At 47.8% G+C, this 24,582-nt stretch overlaps 1 protein-coding gene across 20 annotated transcripts in view; it reads right to left on the bottom strand.

The window, feature by feature from the left end:
* Positions 1-24,582, bottom strand: part of NOL8 (nucleolar protein 8) — a 1,066,580-nt gene that overhangs the window by 974,969 nt on the left and 67,029 nt on the right. For 15 of the 20 annotated variants that reach the window (XM_069643873.1, XM_069643874.1, XM_069643877.1 and 12 more), the window contains one exon: positions 22,594-22,795. The exons of the other annotated variants lie outside the window; for them this stretch is intronic. In XM_069643873.1, coding sequence (XP_069499974.1) covers positions 22,594-22,732 — 139 coding nt within the window. In that variant the 5' untranslated portion in view covers positions 22,733-22,795. The remainder of the gene's footprint in view (positions 1-22,593; positions 22,796-24,582) is intronic. 20 annotated transcript variants of the gene reach the window in all.

Genomic DNA, 24,582 nt, shown 5'->3' with positions numbered 1-24,582 from the left:
AAACAGTAGCAGGACAGTCAGGGTGTGCACACGGATGTATACGGTTTGGCTGTGGCACAATTGTTCGCGGCCGAAAAGCCAATTTTACCGCGGCCAAATCCGCCCAAACTAAAACTATCCACACACCCCAATACACACCCCCACCCACCCCTACTTACCTTGTCACTGTCCGCTAATCTTCTAACCCTGCAGCGTCGGATCCGTCCCTCCTACGCGGGTCGGATCAGACGCCGCAGGGTCTGCTTTTCTTTCTTTTCTTCCAGTCTCCCGCCTCCAAACCTCCAGAAGCGGGGGACACCCCTGCTACCCCCAAAAGCCATCACAAGCCCTGCGCCCCATGTTTGGTAGTGATTACCCAAACGGATTGTTTACAAACGATCGAATGGTACTGGCCGAATTTGGCCAGATTTAGCATACGATTGTTTGTGAACGATCAATTTGGGTAATACCTTGCACACGGCATAAAACTAATAAACGGCAGCAAGATAATCAGGATGTACACATGGCTAAAAATCGATTTTCAGTTTTTCTTTTTGGGCAACAGGTATATAAGCAGGCTAGAACAGGGTGTAGCAGCCGAGATAAAAGTCCAGTAGAAAATGGGTGTTAAGGGTTTGGTGTTTTTGAAACCAGGGAGAAGTAGTGTCTTCTGAGGATAGTTAATATAGATAGTCAGGAGAGGTTCGCAGTCCGGAGGGTGATGCAGGCAGCATAGTAAAAGGTCCACTTACGTGATTGCTGGGGTGGGGGAAGAGGGGGTGATCAAATAGCCCAAAAGCACCAGGATAGGGTTCCCAGTGTCCAGGTGCATGATGCAGGGTTGGGAAGAGTGGTGGGCCCCAAACCCCCAGACAGGAACAGACAGGGCCTTACTGTGTGGGCCTTGATAGTGGGGGCCGGCTAACGCCAGCCGGTGCCTCCCGATTGGTGTAATAGGCCACGGGCTGCCCAGTCAGGGGAAGGCAGCAGACACCAAGGCAACAAGCATGACATACACTGCAGTGGCAGCCATTTTTGAAGTACTTATCGTTTTCTTCAGATAGCAATGGTTTGCAGCAGTAGAAAAACCACCCACACAGCCTCACTTAGAAGTGCAGCAAAATCAATTCAATTAAACGAGCAAATACTGCGAACATTCGGGATGCAGAAGAAAAAAGCTTCCCAAGCCCATTAGGGTTTACCTTCAAGTGCGCGATGTAGAGCGCTGCTCCCGATAGTGGGGGGTGATAGCAGCACCCGGAGCTGGCAACCAGCCTTCTCTGCTGATGTGGAGGAACAGGAGATCTTGATGCGAAGAGGACATGTGAGAGGGACTTCATGGGCCAATTGCAGGAGGAAGGGGATCACATGCCGAGGGACCACCAATCAGCTATGTCTACTACAGTAAACTCTGTAGGTCCGCTATGCAGGAACCCACCCTCCCAATAGATTCCAAGCTTCCCAGTGGATTCACCCTCCAACTGGAAGAAGGCCTGTCTCTTTAGGCCTTCAAGTGATGGACACTTGCGTCGATGCTAACTGAACTAATCCCTAGAAGGGCCACAGTCTGCAAATAAACTGCAGTTCAGGCGTTCATGGTGACTGAACATTTTGAGCAACCCTTCCCCCCTCGTCAGATTCAAGGGTTTGGTGAACTACCTCTACCTCAGTTATAGGTCTGGCAGGGGGAGAATTCTTGTTTGCCTTTTTTGGATTTTTTACTTGTTTAGCGTTTTGTTTCCCCTTTGTATTAGGCTGGCTCTTATAATAAATAATAACTAGTTTTTATATAGCGCTACAAACCAACATGTATCTAAGCACTGAAATAACAGACTTGGCTAATGCGGATTTGGACGTTCTGCAGTATCTCTCACAGTACCCACACCTCCAAGGTAATTTTCTAACAGAACGTTTCCTGGAGCTTACCTCTGCACAGCCATTGTCTCTAGGCACATATACAATTAACCGTTAGGAATGTTCTCTCTTCGAAGCAACTTTCCCTCCCATTTCTATGGATCCCCAAACTTGTAGCTTTAGTTTTTGTACCTTGCCCTGACTGTTTACAGTGAAGAGAAGCCTTCAGCTTCATTATACTGGCCTTTTGCGCACTTGTTAAGGGGAAGCAGACTAGACCTTCAGACCGTCAGTAATGGGAAACTTTGTTTCCCTTTTCTCTATTTTTGGGCAATTATTTCTCAGTGCAGTGGGGTAACTTTTTGTATCACCATAGACTACACTCAAAGGGAGTTTTGGTTACTTTTAGATGTGTCCAAGGACAAACTGGTGGCAGAGGTTACCTTTTGATGATTTTTACTGTATTTTCTGTTAGTTGTCTCGGGTTTACTGCATTTGGCTCCCAACAGTGGCTAGTGTTCAACATGGCCGTGCCACACCGTTTTTCGTGTGTTCCTTGACCATCTTGTCCTCCATCCTGACTTGCCAGGTTAGGAAATTCCTTTTATGGGCATGCATTGCCCGGGAAAGCAATGTTTTGTGCGTGCTAGTGCAGGAGCATGTATGTAGAAGCTCAGGAAGTTGGTTGGAACTGTCTGGTGCCAATCCACAAACTGGTTTGGGATGGTTGGAGTGTATGCATAAGTTTCAGCATCAGTGGTCCTGATTGGCCCACTGAGGTGGGCGGGGGTGTGTGCGTGTGTGCGTCTGTCAGATCTTCCATTGGCTTGGCCGAGTTTCATGCTCTTTTGAATAAGAAGAGGAGTCCTGCAGCCTTTCTGGAGAGATCTGATGAAGAGTCAAGTATCCGGCAAAGATGCAAAGACATTGGAAGAACCGTGGAGCCATCATTTGCTGCAGTCCTGGTGGAGCCCTGTCTGGCTAGTGATCTTTAGAAGTTCTTCGGTATAACTTCGAACCTTGGATTGGTGGGACCAACCATTCAAGACATCTTCTCTGTGCCATACAACTGGGTGTCCTCTGAAGTGTTCTTGGACCATCCAGTGTACTGAACAGCTCCCATCTGGGCTACCGTGGTAGAAGCGTCGTCGCTCCACATTTCAGCTCTGGACTGGAGGGGTCTTCAGCTTGTCCAGCAAGTAGCCCTCCTGCAAAATGTCAGCGTCCCACCATCCACATGTCCCGAGATAGGAGGCTGCCTTCAACTGCGACATCTGTGTCCCTGGCTGTCGCAGTGCAACCTGCTTTCCAAAATCTGGTTGAGTGCCTAGAAGATACACCAGTGTTTGCTGCATTCATCCACAGGAACAGGTTGCACCAGCTCCTGAACCCAACCGGACCAGCTCCTGGGCATCTCCGAACAGAACCAATGGCAGGAAAGCCGATCTCTGTCAACCCTCCAATGACCTGGCAAATCTGAGAAGAAATCAGAGTATGGGCGTAAGTTACAGCAGTATGTACTGTAAGAAAACCAAAAGTATTTTTCCATCAAACCCCTTGGTGTCCCCTTTTAGGGTGACCGGAGAAGGGTCATCACTGTTGGGTCCGGAACCAGAGACGATATTAGGCACACTTTCTAGATTCAACAATACCACAGTGACGCTATTAGGGGACATTCAATGATGTTGGGAATACCTTCTAAATTGAACTTTATGGGACATGCTACCATTTACAATTCTAAGTGTGGGACATGCTATCATTCACAGTTCTGGGGTAAATTAATGTTGAGTGGTAGGGTTTTCCGGAGGAGAGTAATTGCTCAACTCTCCACCCATGCCACACTTACTTTTTTGGTTGCTGCTGGTTACCGGCTGGTCGCTGGTACAATGGTTTCTTATGGGCAATCTTCATTTTGGCCCGCTAATGAGGACAGGCAGAGTCAGGCATTCCCCTCCAACCACTCACACCTAGTTCTAGTTAACACTCGCAGAAGTATAAAAGGCGGAGCTGGAAAGCACACTCAGCGAGTTGGGGATGCTGGAAGGTGCCTGGAAGCGGGAGAAGGACCTATCGAGTTGCAGAGACCTGGGAGGAGGAGAAAACCACCCAAACAACGGCCCCGATACTTGAGAGGAGACTGCAGTGTGGAGGAGGGAGCTGTACTTCCAGAAGGCAAGACCAGGGGCAGCTGCGGTTGCCTGGCGGTATCCACAGCAAAACTCCTCCCCCGGGCCAGGCAGGCGAACCCAGGTATCTGAGGGGCAGGCGGAGAGACCCTGACCTCCAATTAGCATCCTATTTTGGCTCCTGCAGTTCCCAAGGCCAGAAAATGCCATTTCGGGAGCTGTGAAGTGGGAAGTCCCAAAACCGTGCAAATTGTGAACTTTGAAAGGAGGGTCGAGCCCGCCTGAGGGAAGTCTTCATTTGTGTACCTTGAGAGCTGGAAAGGAGGTGAACCAGCCTCACTACGTGTTGTGAACTTTGAAAGGAGACTCAAACCTGACTGAGGGAAGCCTGCGAGGTGAACTGTGCAGCGCGAGAGAAGGCTCAAGTCCTGCTGAGGAAGCCTTCATTTGTGAGCCTTGAAAGCTGGAAGGGAAGTGAAGCCCCCTCACCTAAAACCTTGCCCATCAAAGCAATGCCAACGAGCTCAGCACAGCCGGTGAGTCAGGAGAAGCGGATAGCAAGCCGGGCTGTGTGATGCTCTAGGTTGCAAACAGCAACATTGTGTGAACAAAGAACTCGTATACAATTGAACTTTGCGAAACCAAGATAGGTACCAGATACAGAGTGGTCCTGCGCCACATGGGTGCCCCCCTCCCCTTTCTGAGCGGGGAAGAATTGTTGAACTGTAAAATCGAAGTGGTCTTGCAGAGGGTTAAGCTGAATCCCATGCACGTTCAAAAGTCTTCGATTATCTGTAAACTGAAGTTGGTCTGGGCCTGGCTGAGGTGGACGAATGGTAGAAAAGGGGTCTGAGCCCGGAACAGGGGGATCCTGAGTGAAGAGTAACACAACCGAGAAGAATGTGAAGGCAAATGTGAACCCGACTGAGGAATGCCTACAAATTGAAGTTGGTCTGAACCTGACTAAGGGAAGCTAATGGAGAAAGAAGGATCGGAGCCCGGCTGAGGGGGATCCAGGGTGAAGAGTAAATCACCCGACGTGAATATTGAGAAAGGAACTTTTGTGATTTTTGGTACATCAGGTCCTCTGAGGCAAGAGAATGCACAAAAGAGACTTGGGCACAGAAGGGCCTGATGTTGGAGAAAGAAACTGTGACCATGTGCCAAAGAAGCCCAGGAGCGTGCTGTGGTTCAGTCGCCCTACTTGTCCCGTGCTAAAAACGTGGGGAAGGGAGACCCACATCCTGACTTATCATTTTGTAAAAACTTCTTTCTTTTTGTGAACATTATCCCATACCATTTTGTAGCATAGCAGTAAGGATTGGCAATAGTTTTTTTAGTATAGGCCCTTTCTATTTGACTAGACTCCACTAGGACTGTATTATTATTTTGATGGTCGTAGCTTGCTCCCATCGTAGATTTAGGGTTAGATGGGCGTTTTTCACACCCCTGATAAAAGTTCAATAAACACCCTTGAACTGTGATCACTTGTGTTTATTACTTTGATACCATGCCTTCCTTACAGAACCTGCACCCCAATCTCCACCCTGTAAAAGTTTGAATACATTTTGAAATTTTACAACTGTTTTGCTTCGGCAATTCTTGTTGCCTAAAGCCCTCCAAAAGCTAGGAACAGTCTTACTCAACACTATACGTCTTATCTGAGTTTTGAGACCCCTTTCACATCCACACCACACTCCTCTTTTTTACCAGTTTTCTAAACTCTTGGAAACTTTGAGCTTTTGGGCACAAGGCCCCAGAAAACTTAGGGCTGGACTTTATAAATGTCGGTTGAATCCAGATGTACTGTGGGGAATTACTGCTTACTCACCTTTCACTTTCAAGTATTTGGGGGGGTGTTTTGGTTATGTTTCACCAACAGTGATTGTATATATGTATTTTAGATTTAGTTTTGTGTGATAACATTACTTGCTTATAGTCATTTTCATAGCATGTTTGATTTCTATTGTTTAAATCACAGACCTAGCTCAAGAGCAGCCGAGCGCTGCACAGAGTGTGGATAGCCAGTATTTGGGCTGGCATATTTTTTGTTTGTAAATTTGTCTTTATTTGTTTTACAAACATAAGTCACGGTACAACAACAATTTCAAACTTTGAGATACAGAACAGACCAGTGAGATTCAGTGTGGTCGATATTCGTATTAATAAACTCATTGTCTCTGATCCAGTCCTATGATCGTACCCGACTCCCCTTTCCCGTCTTCCCACCCCCCAGTTGGTCGAGCAGTTTTCAGTTAAATCTCTGCAGTGGTTTGGGAGATAGACATCAAGGCCTCTTGTGCGTTGTAGGGATGGCTACAGCGGTGAGAGTAGGACAATACAGAGTAGTGAGTCATGTTCTATATTGTGTTCGGGTCCTCTCATGGGAGGTTGGTAGGTGAGCCTCGGAAAAGCCCGTTCGGGAGATATTTAGTTTTGTAGTCTGACCATAGGGCCTCGACTGGTGCCGATCTTCCGTGAAGTGATGCTGTAATGTGTTCCATTAAGCATATGTTGGTGGCGACGTTGATCCATTCATTTTTGGTGGGGAGTGAGGTGGATTTCCACTTCATGACCAGTTGAGCCCGGGCCGCCAGGAGTAGCTGTGGGGCCAAGCCTCCCACTCTGATCCAGTCATCATCATCTTGCTCCAAGCCAAACAGTATAAGGTAAGGATCTAATGTTCTAGTAATACCGTCGATCTCTTTTATTCAGCCTAAGACCTCGTTGCAGAAGACTTTTACACGGGTGCAGCCCCACCACATATGCCAGTAGTCTGTTTTCTCTGCATCCCCTCCAGCATTCCGGACTGGATGTTTGGAACATTTTGGATAATCGGGTGGGGTCATATTGCCATCTGTGGAGCAATTTGATGGCATGGAGTTTCTATTGATTGGCAACAGAGATTTGTGTAGCTGCTTTACATATTGTCCTCCAAAGGTCCGGGGTGAACTGTTCACCGAAATCTCTTCCCCATTTGTCTCTCAATAAGTCTGTGTTTCCCTCCTCCCCCTCTATCAGTTATTTGTACATTATTGAGATCAGGCCTTTCATTTCTGTTCTTAAGTCTAATATTTTCTCAAAGGGTGTGAGGTCCCTCATTAGACTAGGTTTCCATTTTGGTCTCGTCAAGACACCTTTTATTTGGAGGTATTGAAACTTGGACAGGGGTCCAATTCCGAGGGCCTCTGTTAGTTCCGGAAGGGATATGAAAGAATCCTTTCTTTGTAGTTGCCCAACTCTCTCCAGGCCAGCTTCATACCATGCTTGGAACCTTCCTACGTTCGGGATTTGGTCGTGGATTCCGGGAGACCATAGATGGTTCAAGGGGGCGGGCCATGTGGTAATGTTTTGCATATTCTCGCCTGGAGTCCAAATGTCCCATATGGTGCTGAGTATTGGGTGGTCTTTAAGCTTTCTACAAATCTGTTTTTGGGGGGACCAGAGCCATTCAGAAACTGTGGCGGGCGAGAAGTAGTGATTATCCATGTTGACCCATTGAGTTTTCGTAAAATTGCGTAGATGGGGGATGAGGACTGAGTTGGGAAGCCTCGTAGTATTTTTGCAGGTTCGGAAGGCCAACCCTACCCTTCTCTTTGGGGAGCGTTAGAGTCTTGTACGAGATCCTTGGCTTTTTCCCCTGCCAGAGGAATTTGAGAATGGCTCTTTTGGTTTCAGCGAAAAAGCTGTTTGGGATTCTAATGGGTAGCATTTGGAAGGGGTACAGGAATCGGGGAAGGGATACCATTTTCATCGCATTGAGTCGGCCCAGCCAGGATATCGTGAGCTTCTCCCATCTGGCCAAGTCGGCCCGAAATTGTTGTAGTAAGGGGGGCGGGGGGTCATGAAGGTCATGCAATTTTCTGGTGATCCAAATCCCTAAGTAACATAGTTTTACATGCTTGATTGTGAGACCTAGGGTGGAAAATTTTGAGATGTTCGCATCCACCTGGCCTTGGAGTGGGAAGAGCGTGGATTTCTGTGTATTTACCTTGAACCCTGAGAGTTTGCCATATTCATCTAGTAGGAGGAGAGCCCGGGGGATCGAAATTGTGGGATTGGTAACGTGGAGGAGGATATCTGCGTATAAGGCCACTTTATGCTCTGTCGACCCCAGTTGTATACCTTTCACTATTGGGTCAGTTCTCATTGTAATTGCCAAGGGTTCTAGGGAGAGTGCAAAAAGAATTGCAGAAAGGGGGCATCCCTGGCGAGTTCCTCGTTCTAGGGTGAACCATCTGGAGTACTCGCCGTTTACGAATATTGCCGCTTTGGGGTCCGTGTAGACCGCGTGTATTGCTCTCCTGAATCTCGGGCCCATTCCGACCTTGCGCAGGACTGCTCTTCGGAATCCCCATTCAACTCTATCGAAGGCCTTCTCTGCATCGATGGATAGGAGAGTTGGGTCATTGGCTGTGCAGGGTCTTACGCATTGTGTCAGCTCCTTGCCTACCAAGTATGAACCCGAGTTGGTCGGAATGTATGAGTTGGGGCATTAATGTCTCGAGCCTTGCGGCGAGAACCCTCGCATACATTTTTGCATCCAGGTTGAGCAGTGGGATTAGGCGGTAGGAGGTACATTTCGTGGGGTCCCTCCCCTCCTTCGGGATAACCGTAATCAGCGCCCTGACGAAAGAGTCGGGGGGCTTCCCAGTGTCGATTATTTTGTTAAAAAGATCTGTGAGGAAGGAGGGAAGTAAATGTTTTATAGAATCCAGCAGTATAGCCGTCGTCCCCTGGTGACTTACCCAGGGTGAGTCTCTTTACTGCCGCTTGGACTTCCAGTTCGGTTATGGGGGATTCCAGCAAATCAGCGTCTGCGTCTGGTATGTGGGGCATGTGTATTGTGTACAGGTTGGATTCTATTTCCGGATGGTCAGGGTTTATCTCGGAGGTGTATAGGCTTTCATAGAAGTTAGCAAAGCTTTCTGGAATGGTAGTGTGAGAGTTAGGGGAGGTGCCGTCGATTATTTGTAGTATTCTTCGCCCGGCTCTCTGTTCTCCAAGTCTTGCAGCAAGGAGTGCGTCTGCCTCATCTTCCTTTTCATAAAATGTTTGTTTCAGGAATCTCAGCTTGCGTACTGTTCATGTTCTAAAAGATTCAGTTCATTCCTCTTTTCCCTTGCCTCGTTCAGTTTTGCTCGGTCAGGCTCTGAGGCTCTCCGGTTGTTGGATTCCAGCTGAGAGATTTCGGTTCGTAACCTGTGTTCGATAATGTTTCTCTTCCTTTTCTTTGAGGCACCTTCTCTTATCAGAAACCCCCATCCAGGTGGCTTTAGCGGCCTCCCATACGGCCTGCTTGGATACCTCACCGTTGTCATTGATTTCAAGAAACTGGGAGATTTCAGTCTCCACTTCAGCCTTGAAGACTGCGTCTTTCCAGAGGGTCTCATTGCATCGCCATTTCCCATTTGTGTCTGGTAGGTTCGCCCACTGGATGTCTGTACGGACCATGTCGTGATCGGAAAGTGATCGGAGTTATCTCTGAGTGTGATACCATCTCTGCAAGTTCTCCGGATACGTATACATAATCAATTCTGGTGTATGTGTTGTGGGGGGTTGAATAGAAACTGAAGCCCTGTTCATCTGGGTGGCCTTCTCTCCACACATCTTTCATGTTATACGTTTCCATCATACTGGCCAGTTCGGTCGGTTCTACCGCTGAGTTTTACGTCAGGGTTGCCAGGTTTACGGTCCTTGATGGGGTCTGCCCATTGGTTGAAGTCACCCCCTAAAACAATATGGCCAGACGCCTCAAGTAGAATCTTTGGAATCGGTTTAGTGAGGAATCTGGTCTGACCCGTATTTGTGGAGTAGAGGGTGGCGATCGTTACATTTATTCTCCCTATATGACCGTTGATTAGGAGTGCTCTGCCTTCTACATCGGACCAAGACTTGGTGAGATGGAATTCTATGCCTTTCCTGAGAAGAATCCCGACTCCCCCTTTTCTCAATGGGCCGGAGCCCCAGAATTCTGTTCCAGCACGTTTCGGTAAGATTCGTCGCTCTTCACCCTTCATATACTTCGTTTCTTGAAGAAGGAGAATGTCGAGTTCGGCCCTGTGGAATTCCCTAGCTACTAGGGAGCGTTGGGGAATTGAGGCCTTTAACGTTGAGTGTTCCTACTCTCAAAGGGGTGGTATGCCCTGCATTAGTATTCATTGCCATTGGTTATATTCTTGGAAAGATGTCTCTTGGTGGCCATACGATGACACATGTCTGCTCTAATTCGTGCACTGCATCAGTATTTGCATGAGTCTGTGGGTACTGCTTCAATCTTTACCCAGTACTTAAACCCTCCCTTACTACCCCCTCCCCTCCTCCTCTCCCCCATTCCCAGTTAGTGGTTTGATCGCACCCGGTTAACAGCACTGAGTCGGTGTCGAACCACCCGTTGCATCACGCCCCTTATCCAAATGTACCGTCTATTGGTATTGAGCCCATCCATGGTTCCCCCCCCCCCCCCCTAATTTTATCCATTAGGGTTGCGGGATTGAGTCAGTGCTAGTGTCTACTGTGTATGTCATGTAATTCACTGTATTGGTTTGATCTTACTGGAATTATGAAGTCTTCAGTTTTCCCCCTCTGGGGAGAGGTTGCCTCTTCGGAGCTGCCGGGATCCCTTCACCCTCCTTCTTCGAGCACCTTGGGTATGCCACTCTCGATCTTCTCTTTGTTTCTCGTCTCGCCTCGGTTCTTCACCTGGAGAGCCAAGAAAGTTGTGGATGCATGCCTTTATCTCTTTTTCGGATCTTAGTCTGTGTCTGGTTCCTTCATATTCAAATGTTAGGGAGAAGGGGTAGCCCCATCTACATCTGATGTTTTCCTCTTTGAGTTTCTTAGTGAGGGGGCCACACATCCTCCTGAGGGCTAGTGTCAGAGGACAAATCCTGATAAATTGAGATCTGCGTACCTACCAACGTGATCATGTCACACTTTCTGGCTTTATCGAGGATTCGGGCCTTGTCCCGGAAGCAGTGAAATCGGGCCAGGACTGATCGCGGTCCTCCCGAGGGGCCCCCTGCTCTATGGATTCGCGCCGTGATTGGTTCGTCCACGTCATCATCTGCCGTTAGTAGTTTAATAATGTTGTGGAGTGTCTCCTTCAAGTCAGTTTCTGTTTCGCTCTCTCTTTCCGGGATTCCGAAAATGCGGATGTTGTTCCGTCTCTCTCTGTTCTCTAAATCATCAAGCTTAAGTTTGAAATCTTCTTCCCGGCGTTCCAATTCGGTCATTCACTGGTCGAGCTCGAGAATGTCGATAGAAGCTTGGTTGTTCTCCAGCCCTTCAAGTCTGTCTTCCATACTGTCCATCCTCCGAGTGATCCTGTCTACTTTGCCTCCTATATTGGTGCCCAAGTTTCACCCAGGAGGGCTGCGATATCTCCTTTCGTTGCCGCAGCTAGGTCATTTCCTGTGGTGATGTGGATTACCATTGTCGGTTTAGTTAGAGCAGGAAGAGTGGGGGTGTAGGCGAAGTGCAGGAGCTTGTGCTTGAAGTTCATACGGGTCTTTGATGGCGATGCCTTGATTCCTCCGGAGCGACAGGCAGAAGAGGCACACACCCCTGGTTTGGGGCCTTACCCTCTATACTGGTCCGTTACAGGGCACATAAGCCGATTCCCTCTTAGCAGTGGTGGGTTGGTTGCAGCGTTAGGTTTACATATTGGGGTACACTGCTGGGGTGATGGCGGCAAGGAAGTACATGGTTCTTATGGTTGGAGGAGGCACACGCCCTGTATCCTGGGGCCGTAAACCCTCCCCCCCCCCCCATCTGGTGTGGGTTCTGTTTAGCAAGCGAGGTGCACCACCAGAGGATTCTCGGGGCATCTCGTGTTTGTTCTCAGGAGGGCAACAGCACTATTCGGGTCAATATTCACTGTCTATGTGGTGGGGGGTACACGTCCTGAAATCTGGGGCCTCACCCCCGATTTGCCTCAGATGTTGCGAGGGTCTTTCCGCATTATACTTCAGTGTTGAACTGTTCCAAGGGGGGCGTCTTATGCCGAGGTTCGGGGCGAGGACTCTTTGTTGTGGCTCTAATTGCCGGAATGTTGGTGGGGGTTATCCTGTTCACCTCTGCTAATAGTGGGTCCGAGGTGCTTTCACGAATCGCTTTTGGAGTGCGTGTGATGTGCCAGTAGGGCTCTTTTAGCGGCAGCAGGAGGCCATCCAGTGTCTTCCAGGTGTCCAGTCCGTGGGGGCAGTGAGGTGTGGGGCGCGGGCTGGGGTGATTATCTCCACGGTCCCGGTCGCCGTAGGTGCGCCTCGCCTCAGAGGGTGAAGTCGAGTGTGCGTGGTTTCTCCATGTTTGGCTCCTGGGTGGTCTGCTGGTGAATCGGGGTGGGGGCTTCCTCTCAGGGCAGCGCGGAGTGCTTTAGCTCTGTTGTACAGTCAAATCCATTCAGGATCAGGGAGTCGCAGGGGGGGCGGCCAGGGCAAGGCGCCGAGTCCCAGACTACTCACGAGGAGTGAGCCTGCGGTCTATCTGATGCGGTCCGGGGGCGGGGGGAGCGCAGATGTCGCGTGGGCTCACACTGTGTGTGTGCGGCTGCTGATCCGATGCCGTGGGGGGGTGGGCAGCAAACAGATCTCGCCTCGTGTTGTGGATGCTACGCCGCTCAGTGCTAGACAGGGGAAGCCTCCGGAGCGGGGTTTCGGGTGAATCCAGGGCTGGGGCACCCACCTGTTGATGCTGGTTTTCCGCTCAGAGTTGTGGTCATGGGTGGTTGCGTTTACTCCGTCTGCGGGTTCGCGGCACGTGTTTCGCCGGCAATGCTCCGCAGCACACGTGTGCTGGGTTGGTTTCACTTTCGCCTTGATTCAGTAGGCCGTGGCGATTCAGGAGGCCGTGGCTTGGAACTCGGATTTTGCTGGGATCCCAGGTCCATTTTCTCCCAAAGTTCGGGGAAGTATTCCCACTGCAGCCTCACGCTCTTCTTTTAGCAGGGGGGTCCAAAAGGTGGGGGCTCAGTCGATCTTTTGGGGCGGCTGCAGCGGAGCTCACGCAGAGTTCGTGGATGTGTCTGCGCCCCCTGTGGCCACAATCAGGCTGGCATATTTTAACAGTAGCGCAGTACTGTGTGTCCATTGGAATCAGTCCTTTGTCCGGTGTTTTTGAAAGAGTCGTGTTTTGAGAGTGTCAAGGTGCAATCCACACTCTCAACCTCACCACAGAAGCTGCATGTACACAACCCTCCCACCTTAATTGGCACAAGGTGCAGACTTGATGTACACAGGCCACCTCAAGGCAACCAATGGCGGGGGAAAAGGGTTAGGAAGAGGTTGTGGATAGGTACTCTTCACTCCTCACAATCCCTGGACCAACATATATTCCTGTATGTTTAAACACTAGTGGGACTCTTTATCCTACATGCATCATAACTCCATATGATTATGATTGGTTATTTATAACGCGCTTAATACCCTGAGGTTTCTAAGCACGCACCCGGGGAATCGATCCAGTGTTGCTGCGAGTCGTCTTGCTTTCAAGGCGAGCACGTCGCCCCTGAGTTATCCTCCCGAGACTCTTTCTCAGGTGCACTTCTTCAACTTCATATTAATGACTCTTACCCGCATGCCATGCATATTCATGAATCTCCTCATCACCTCCCAATACACGTCTTTTCATGGCCAAATAAATCATACACATAAAGGCTCATTACGACTCCGGTGGTAGCCGTGCCGGTAAAACCGGCATGCTGCCGCCGGACCCGTAGGGATTTACTGGCTCCGGACTTATCGGGGCATTACAGCCCCGGTGGTCCAGTAATTCAGGAGCCGGCCTTCCGTTACTCCCCATTCCCGTGGAGTCTCATAGGACTCCATGGGAATGGGGGCAGTGGAAACACCGGCACCATGCGGTAATGGTGCAGTTGTTTCCAAGCCCGTGTTCGGCCGGTGGCGTTACACCCGCCAGGTCAGACCTGGCCGGTTTAACACCACACAGCCACATAACTCGGAGTTAGCCAGTCCGGATAACGCTGCCGGTACAGTTTTACCAGCACCATTAAATCCGGTCCGGCTAACTCGTAATGAGGCCCAGTCTTGACATCACAGCCCACTGTACACATAATAGAGACTTTACACACTCTGTGACAAAACATTAAGATGTTGATAATCGCTTATACTTCAGTCCATATCCTCACTGACGCAAACACAAATAATGCAAACCATTTAAAGCACACCATACTAGTGTAGTTTGCAAACCACATGGCTTGTGCTATAATTCACACCAAACTAGGATACCACCGGACCCGCGGGCGAGAGGCCGATGTTTACTCGCTGTTTGTTAGAACGGATTTCTATCTCTGGCTTAGTGGACAGATGTTTACGATGCCACCTCTATTATAGTGAATAGAGAGCTAGGCTAAATCTCAGGGGAGGTGAGTGGGGTCAAGGGTCCACAATGAGTATCACACAGTGAAAAACCAAGGATTACACTTACACAGTTATAAAAGGTACACATTTATTACAGGCCAGATAGCATGAAAAATGACTAATGACCGGTAACTAGATCACACAATACTAAAATACTTTACAACATATATACAGTCACTTAAGTTGGTGAAGAACAATCCAAAAACCCCTCCAAAACCTGAAAGGAAAGGCAAATGGTTAGAGATGGCACCAACTGTCGACAGGAATTATAATAGCAACTTTATGAGTCGAACCCTAAATAGTATGAGGCCTTGTGCCCAAAGTTAGCAAAGTTCTGCATTGTTTTGTATGTTGGGGAAAAAGTTAGGAGGGGACTCCTGTGGACAAGAGAATGGGTTGAAAAGTTAGATGAGATAGTATTCTAGTGAATAAAACTGTCCCCAGCTTTCAGAGTGCTAGCACAAACAAGCAGTGGCAAAGCCAAACTAATATAAAAGTTTCAGAAGTTAGGAAAACTTTTAAAAGGAGTAATAGGGGTTTCCGGCAAGTATAACTAACTCACCCCCGTACTCTGGTTTCTCTTGGTACTTGGCAGGTTTTCAGAGGGCGGTCAGAGGTTGCTTTTCCTGCTCTTTCTTCCAGACCTTATGACCCAGAAGTTGCAGTTTCAAGTGACTCCCCAGTTGGCCACAGATGCTGGTGCAACGTGTTCCAGGTGAAGAATGCAGCTCACTCAGGTGCAGGCCTCCTCTCAGCACACAACTGGATGCAGGAAAGCTGTTTCTGGTGAGAAAGCAGTTTCTGGTGATTGTCACCGGTGCAGGTCAACAGAAGAGGACACAGTTGTCACCGAAGACAGCCCCATATCTCAGGTGAACGCTGAAATTTGGCAGAGACAACCTCTGTAAAACAAGCTGGCAGTCCGTGGAATTCCAAGCCAAAACGTGACCAACGCTGCTCGTATCGGGGTAGGCCAATTTCGTAGCTTGTCAGCCCACTGGAACACCCAGGGACACTTCATAATACTTCAAATAGCTTGGGCACCTGGAGAGGTTGAGACCAGTTTTTTTCACTGGTCCAGAGGGTCGAAGCACCGACAAGGGACTTCTAGAATCAGCAGCTCAACAGGGCTTCAACCTTGACTCCAGCAAGATTTGGTCGCCAGCCTCAGAGATCGTCCACAGGTCTTCCTTCGGTCTTCACAGCTATGACAAGATACTTGGGTCCTCATCTGATATGCTGGAATGGCTGCAGGACTCCTCTTCTTATCCCAAAGTCAAGTGAGTGATCAGACTCAGCCTTCCAATGGCAAGATCTGCACCACACATGCACACCAGCAGTTGTCCAATCATGCACCACTGTGGGTTTCAGGCAAGCATGGACACTAGACTTTGTCGCCAGAATGTGGATTGGGATCAGACAGTCCAAGCCCATTTCCTAGGACCCAACACACGTGTTATAAATTAGCCCACGAAAGGCAAGCCTTTCCCGGGAAAGTGCATGACAATAAAAGGATTTTCCTGACCCGGGAGGGCAGGAAGAAGGCCAAAGTACAAGATGACAAAGAACAAACGAAAAACCCTGTAGCACGGCCATGTTTGGACACTAGCTACTGTTAGTAGCCAAACGCGGTAAGGCTAACAAAAAGTACAGGAGAAAGTAGGGAAAAATAACTGCTGCCAGCAGCTTGTCTTTCAGCACACCTTAGATAACCAAAGAAATCGCTAGTGCAGTCTAAGGTCATGCAAAAGAAACCCCATTGCACTGCTTTGTAATATGCAATGGGCAATAATAAAAGGTTACCAGAAAATGTAACAAAGCCAAAGGACTAAGAGAAACTAGTTTCCAAGTACTAACAGCCTGAGGGACCAGTCTGTTTCTCCCTAACATGTGAGCATAAACCCAGTGGAGTGAAGCTGAAAAAGGTCAGGTTAGCATGGAAAACAATAGCAAATGTTTGAGGGTCCATAGAATATGGAGGGAAAGTTACCAAGAAAGAAACAATGTCCTAATACCGCTCCAAAACGGGCTCTATTCCCGCTACTGTTCACAGTCGCCGGCCAGATCTCTCAGCTCCCAATACTTCTAATGGAGCCAATGCTTCCTTTCATTCACTGCCACGGCACGGTCCAGCCACTGCATCCACCGCCAACCAGCAAACCAGTGGAGAACACAAATGCAGCCTCCAGTGTCAATCGCACGCACTGGGCCTGAGGCACAGCTCCCCTTTTGCCACATGCGTGTGTATGCATGCTCTCAGCCCTCTGGCTATTGTAGTGCCGAATGGGAGGTGCAGTCTCCCGTAACTCCAAACGACACTGGCACTTGCTCAATTTCCTAACGTAGATTTGCAAAATTGGAAAATTGTGGGGCCATTGCGAGCCGACACTGGCATCGAATTCCAGAGGGTGGATGCATGACTAGAGAAGGATTGTTTGCGGGTCCTCTCCTTGTGGACGAGTTATGATTCTAGCTAGTTCGTTAATTTGCTGCGCAAGGAGCGTGTGGCACCGGATATGTGTAACTTAACCACCAGGTACACTGGAGCGCTACTTGTGACTGCTTTGTAGATAATACATGCAGTCTTAAACAGCATGCTAGTCTGGAGTGGAAGCCAATGTAGTTTGCATAGTATGCGGTAATAATAAGTCAGCATTTATATAGCGCTACGAACCCACAGGTATCCGAGCGCTGCTTATTACCACCCACGGTGTGTGGTGCTCATTTATCGACCTCAGAAGGATGACAGGCTGAGTTTGGCCCTGCCGGGATTCGAATCTACGGCAGCAGGCTCTGCACGGATGTCAAAGCGGGCGCTCTACTTGCTGTGCTATCGGGCTAAATTTCCATGCTTCTGTAATAAGATGTGCTGCAGCGTGGTGGACTGCTTTTAGAGGAGCCAAGTGAGCAGCTGTGAGCTCCGTCAGGAGAGCATTTCCCTCATCGATGTTCGAGACCACAAAGTCCTTCCTGCGCCGAGATGAAGGGTTTGATTTTTAGAAGGGTAGAGATTCTGGGCCAGGCTGTGCCTTCATGCCTATGTGTTTCTGGTAGGACAGGCTGCTGTCAATGGTGAAACCTAAGGATTTTGCAGAGTCTGAGAGTTGTGGATCAAATCTTTCTAGTCGCATATCATTGAGCCATTGCTGGACAAGTTGTTTTTTAGCAGGCGGACCGATGAGGACAAACTCAGTATGGAATGCGTTTAGTTTGAGATAGGCAGTCGGCATCCAGGACTGGATGATGGTTAGTAATTGCGGAGACGAATGATGTGCTGCACGCTATTTACTCTCATGTACAACTGAGTATCGTCCGCATATTGGTGGATGTCTATATTGGGATCTTTGAGGAGAGTGTCCGAAGGCTCCATGTAAAGGTTAAAAGGGATTGGTGAGAGAATGGCGCATTGGGGGACTCTGCAGGAGACCTGGAGGCAGTTGGAAGGCAACACATCTCTGGACAGCGTGGTGGCTGCCTGAGAGGCAGGAGGAAAATCAATTCAGTACAGTGCCAGGGAATCCCATCCGGTCAGCAAGAGGGAGAGAAGGATGCAGTGGTCGACAGTGTTGAATGCAGCCGAGGGGTTTAAAAGGAGGAGGATGCATGAGTCGCCCTTATCCATGATTTGGAGGGCATCATCCACCACCTGGATGGTGGCTGTCTCAATGCTACAATTAGGGCAGAACCCTCACTGTCAGTCATTTAGGAGTTGGAGTTGTTCGATTCTGTGAGTAGTTGTATAGCAACTACTATTTCCAAGATTTTGACAATAAACGGGAAGTTCGAAATGGGACGGTAGTTGGCCAGGTCGTCTGGATCTAGGGTTGATTTTTTTCAAAAGAGATGCTACGAGACCAGTCTTCATGGTGTCCGGGAATGATCCTTCTGCGAGGGGGGACAGTGAAGAAGCTGAAGCTCGCATTGAGTGCCAGGCCTGTCAATTTATTAATGATGGAGGCCAAGATCATTTCAACAGGGTAAGAAGTAAATTGGAGGGAGGCAATCATTTTTATGAGATCCGGAGGAAAGAGGAGAGAATTCTGTCCAAGGGGCAGTATGCGTACCGGGGTGCAGGGGATGCTAATACTGTTAGAGGTTGATTCTATGATCTCTCGGTTTGGGTCTTTTGTTTCAATAAAAAATGTGTTGATTCGGTTGCATTTTTCCTGAGTTGCTGGAACCTCAGGGTCGGGTGAGGTACAATGCTTTACTACTCCAAAGAGGGCTTTGCTCCTGTTAGAGGCTGCCGCAACAGTGGTGGAGTAGTAAGTAGCTTTGGCCTCATTCATCAGAAGCCAATGGTTTGCAATGAGAGATCTGAGGTTGGTTGAGGTCTTCCGAGTTAGGGTTTTTACGCCACCAATTCTCTAGGGCTCTGGTTGAGTGTTTGTTGGAGGCTAGCTCAGGGGTGTACCAAGGGTCGGACGGTTTGGTCTTAGCCCTGCTGGATTTTAGGGGAGCATGAGTGTCCAGGTTGTCCACAAGTCTAGGGTTTTGCCTTTGAACGTATGTTCTTTAGCAACGTGCATGCAATGGATGGGGTTGCAGAATAACGGAGTCCAAAATTTCGGACCAACTCAGAAAGATTGCAAGGTTTGCTGCTTTATTAACAATTATCTAAAACAGGGAGGTTACAACAGACATCAATGGACGTTCACTCAGCTCTCGACAATTTTCTCATAAAAACATCATTATATGCAAAAAATAGAAAACCTATCAAGGGATGGGATTGGTTAAGGGAGACATCTAAATTTACTTTCTATAGGGATTAGGATTGTGATTGGCTGTCCACTGTCAGGTGGACAACTTATGCCTACCTCTAAAACCAGGTCATCTTCAACACTATTAAGTACACTGGTTATTATTGGTCTTCAAACTATCAGTCTCTTCGTTATAAGGCCCTCTACAATTGGTTGGCACGCTTGTGCCATTTCTGGAACATTCAGTTCACTTAGCAGCATGTAACCTCAGCCCCAGGTGCCAGGAGGTGGACTTGACTTTACCTCCCCACCCAATTAGCCCTGAAACTCTCATCACCCATACCTTCTGCATGAAGATTACCTTTGAACTTGGCCTTGCAAAGTATCCTTGTCTGTGGGAATATATGGGAGTGGAGTCTCTCACTATCGTTGTTCTAGGACTCAAGCTGAACTCTATTTCCATCCTCGGCTCACGTGACAGGAGACCACGATTTATTCCATTTTGCAGCATTTAAATGTCTTAAATGAATAAAACATGGCACCCTTGGTGTACTTTCTTTACACCTTAACAATAGAGGATTCATCCTTCGCACATTCACTGCTTTCAAGAGTAAATAACCGACCTTGGCTGCTTCACCTTTAATACCAGGCAAGACAGCCTGGCCAGGCGCTTCCACGACCTCCGCTTATTCTTGCGCCGACAGTTCTCTGCCTTTCCTCTCCAGGGGTCTGGGCTTACTAAATTCATGATACTGATATCCAGCTCCTATACAATGGCGGCTTCGCCTGCAGTCTACTCACTACGTATAGCCAGCTTCTATGACTTGGTCTACTTGCGTTTCAGCATCTGTACAATTATTGAACGGTTGATTTTCTGCAGCACTTCACACACGTGCAATCTTTCTTCTCGCAAATGAAAGTTTACTCAATTCTCAACTTCATCATCAGTTTCTGTAAGATCCATGCATTCTTCTTCAGCCAGTATTCTCGGGGCATCACTTTCGTCTCTTGTGACATCACTAGCTTCTCTCTTTTGCTCCTTTTCATATCCCTTCAGGGAGTTCCTCCCTCAGATTGTCGTCTCTTCAGGGATACATTCAATAGGGTTTTCTCAGCGGGTACCTTCTTGCAAATATCCGCTGCGGTATTGGCACAACTGCTGGTGTCAAACGTAGCACGATCTCTGGCCTCCAACATATAGGAGGTAGTGAGGCAGGTTTCCCTGCAGAGGCATGTAGCAGTTCCTCTACACCTTTGTTTTGCGTGGGGATGAGCCCAATTTGCTTAAGGTCCCTGGAAGCGGTCAGTGCATAAAGTGCGCTTCGAGTGTGGTTGTCCACCTGTGACTCGGGGACGTTAAAATCACAGAGAAAGACATTATTTGAATGTGCAAATTAGGCAGAGTCAAGTAAGTTGGAGATGTCTGCAATGGAAGAGTCACTCCTGTGAGGTGGTCTGCAGATAAGGTAAGGGATTCCTTGTGCGATAGAGGGAACCGGCAGGCGAGTGATTTAAATGAGCTTGTTCTAGGAGAGGGGATGATGGAGCATGTCCAATCGCTCCTGTGGATGAGTGCCACTCAGTCTCCTGCCCTTCCTGGCAAGTCAGCATGTTTGATGCAGTAGCCTTGAGGTAGGAGGATGTTGAAAATATGCGGGGAGGATGGGTTAAACCATGTTTCAGTAATGAACAGGGTATCAAAGTCATTGTACAAGACAAGGTCAGTGATCTCTGCAGCGTGAGCGAGCATTGATCAACATGAGAGGGCGTGTGCATGTGGTTGTTGGATGGGGGCAAGGGCAAAATTGATGTTTGCTAGGGTAGCTTGCCGGGGCTGCCCAGGGCACTTGGCTATTCGAACTCTAGTGAGTGGGGATGGGCTGTGAAGGGAGGACACACATGGTGATGTCTTTTGGCGAGTAGCAGCGATTAGTTTGTAGGTGAAATATAGGATAGCAGGTCAGGTTCTTAGCCCCATCAGGCCTGAACAGGCATACACAGGTAAGGTTCTCATCTTCGCCCGTCCTTTGCGGAGGACGCCAGCGATGAGGACGCCTAAGGACGAGTAAATAAAAAGGTGGTGCGGATCAACTGAATGGCTGGGTCTGCCTCGAGCTGGCCTAGAGTCCTTAATTAGAGGCTTGGAATGCATGTTCTTTGGTCATAAATAAATATAGTATTTTTATAACTCTGTGTCTAAGCCTAATCCTTGATTGCTCAGTGTGTGGACTCACTGTGGATCCCTGACCCCACTCTCCTCTCCTGAGACTTAGCCTTGGCCATTCTCCATGCTACCTTGACAGGTTCTGGCTATAGCTCCCACACTTTCCCCGTTCACTAACTTGAGTGGCCTTCTAAATATCTGTCCATCAGGCCAGTGTGTAGAAATGCAGTCTAGCGGTAACCATAAATCCCAAGTGTAAAACATTAAAGAGGCTGAATCTGTGTTACTTAAACCAAATAGGCCAACTAGTTAGAGGTACCCAAGCCAAGTGGGTCACAAGCTAGGACTGACCAGGTTGAAGGGGAAGCCTCGATTGAAGAACCTGCAGAGAGATTTGTGCCAAAGGATCAACAGCCCAACTACAAATTTTGCATCTACTAAAGATTGTTGAAAAAACAGATGGGGATAAAATTATACTCAGAAACATCAAGATGAGTGGAGAATTTGTAATCACATATAAATCCATAGGGCAAGACGGATCCAATACATGGCTTGCCCTGGTAACAGTTTTAGTCATAACATGAGGGGAGTTTTGTCTGGCTAGGACAATGGCAATGAGAAGGCAAAGGCAAGAACCAAAGATAAAGGCCAAAATGACGACAAGCACAGAGGAGAAGAAAAACAAGTCTGCTATGACACTGTATATCCCCTATGACTGAGCAACTTGATAAACACTGTCCTGGGAAGACCCTTGGGCGTTTGCTACTTAAATAGGGTTTGGACTGTAGAAACGAGGTCCTTTTAGAATCTGTCCTTCACTGAGTTTTCATTATCCTGCTTCTGTCTCAATGTTACCTTAGAAATTCACTGTTTTGATTCCTTAGCTGATTAGGCGTTACTCCAATACAACATTCCATAACTGAAAAGCCAGAACATCCACAGACATGGGCAGCTCCCAACTCCAAATCAAGAAAGGGTGCCGCCAGAGGGAATAATTAACCTGCCAACTTGCGGTTGATTCAACCATATGCACCTGATAACAAGTGGGACCCCTTATACATTTGCCATAACATAATTTCTGGTGCCAAGTTGGCACCATGGATCCCTTATCCTTACTCTCCCTCACACTATGTGGATTCCCAAATAAATCTTGTTATTACAACTTCTTTGTGTTTGATTTGATTTCTTCATTTAGAAATCGCAAATGAGGCGTGGGTATCAATGGGTGAAGACAAAATGGGGGATAGCATGGAAGATAACTGGATGTGTAAAATGTACATTTGTTTTTTCTGGCACCAAGGTAGAAATGATATGCAACATCTTTCTTGTACAAATACGGAAGATGTCAACCTTTCATATATACCAAGGTAACATTACAAATTCATAATTACCCTGTTCGTCTTTTCTGGTAACAATTTCAACATCAGTCACGTCTCCAAACTTTCTGAATCGTTCTTTGAGCTCTGCGTTGGATATTGTGGGGCCAAGTCCACCAACGTACAATCGCTTGATAGCTTCATTCTTAACCATTTTTATAAGTGTATGTTGGGAAGTCAGCAGCCCTTGACTGGAACTTTGAAACAATTAAGATAACTGTCCAAAAGAAGGAAACAAGAATGTCAGCAAGCACAGAAGGCTTTTCTTCAAGGTTTCAGGCACAAAAATCAAGACAAAGTCTATGTGGTCTTTACATCTTAGAATTGGGTGTGGGAAAGAAGTGAAAGCAAATGCATGCAGACTGTTAAGTACCTAGATCAATGTGTCAGTCTATTTAATTCAGCCATTCTATACCTAACCTTAAGAAAAGTGGAGGGTTGCATGAATAATATAGATCACGTGGTTATCCAGCTACAGTCCAGCTTTACAAAGTAGCAGAAGATGCTACTGACTGCTGTAGTCCTGGTAAAGATGGATCTGAATATTCCAAGGGCAGTAAAATGATTCACATAAATTGGTCACAAGCATTCATAATTCTGCACAGAAGTGAGTTTATGAAGGAGTGCAGCTCATTTCTTTAAATAAATGTGATAATGCTAGGTCAGGCCGGATGAGCATGTGCCATAATCTCGAAACTGAAGCGCAGGCTTTAAAGACATTCATGCACAATCTAAAATCCTGTTGCTTACTTTCACTATTGGTGAATAGCTGCGTTAAGCTTATGAAGCTACCACATTTAAACCATTTTTAGTAGCAAACAAATAAAATGTCTCACAACAAACCAAGCTCACTGGAAACTCATTACATTAAATCAGTGGGAGAGTGAGGTAACAGAAGTGCTGTAATAAACGTCAGCCTCACATAATGCAAGCCCCACAATGTTCACTTGCTACTAACCATTGGCTACTGAAAATTGTCTCAAGGAGAGTATGAGATGGTGAACTGTGTCCATGCTGGCAACTGAAGAGGCTAGTGGCTTTTATGCCTGGCTAGTAGCTTGTAACTTTAATTTCATACCCCAAATTGTTCCTATGAGAATAACTCCACCAGAGAGCCATACCAGTGACTTTAACATACAAGCTGCGAGCAAACCTGAAATAAATGAAGCAGTGTACTCTATTGACAGAGACCAGGTACTGAACGCCTTGCCACAGGGAAGTGAGGTAGGATTAGGGACATCTGATCGCAATTGTGTTTTTTTCTGCATTTTCACAGTGTTGTTTCATGGGGGGCTGGCCCTCCCATGCCCCCCTTCTAACAGCCCACACCCACCTGGACCTCCTAGTACCCCACAAATACATTTATTAAGCATCCTAACCCAGGCCAACCACTAAAAAAACACTGCCAAAAATGTGGCAAAATTCCAGTTTCACCAATTGCTGTGAAAAGGGGGCAATCAAATGTGCCGGTAACATGAAGTAGCCACAAGGATGTGAGGGTGGGAAAAAGGGATGGGGTAGGAAGTGTCATTGTGCATATGAAGCAGAATCGTAATAAAAATCTATTGAATAGTTATCATACAGGGATTGACATAAGGATTTGTGAGAAGATAAAAGTAGATCATTGGTATTCATTATCCCCTTTGTGGGATTCACTGCTAATATTAAGAAGCACTGTAAAAGCACAGTGCTTTCCACGTCGTGTGCCATAGTGTTTGTGATTCTGGCCACTAAGCAAGTGAACTTCCATTTGTCATCTACTTTGCTTCACGACCTGCACCTTCAAAGATGGACTATTGAGAATCTGACGAGATACCTACATCCACAGCTGCCCAACGCTACATTGATTGGCTGGTTCATGCCATAAACAGCCCAATGGTAAAACCGACAGGGGTAAACCGGCCCCCCTTGCAAAGGCACCACTACTAAGGCTCCTGTCTAAGCCGGTCCGCGCCCCGCTGGCTGGCTAGTCAAGTGGCACAGCGAGTAGAGCGCTCGCTTTGA

This window comes from Ambystoma mexicanum, chromosome 2p (assembly GCF_040938575.1).
Source record: "Ambystoma mexicanum isolate Mex_15411 chromosome 2p, UKY_AmexF1_1, whole genome shotgun sequence".
NCBI classification, from domain to species: domain Eukaryota; kingdom Metazoa; phylum Chordata; class Amphibia; order Caudata; family Ambystomatidae; genus Ambystoma; species Ambystoma mexicanum.
This window is presented reverse-complemented; position numbering and strand designations above follow the sequence as displayed.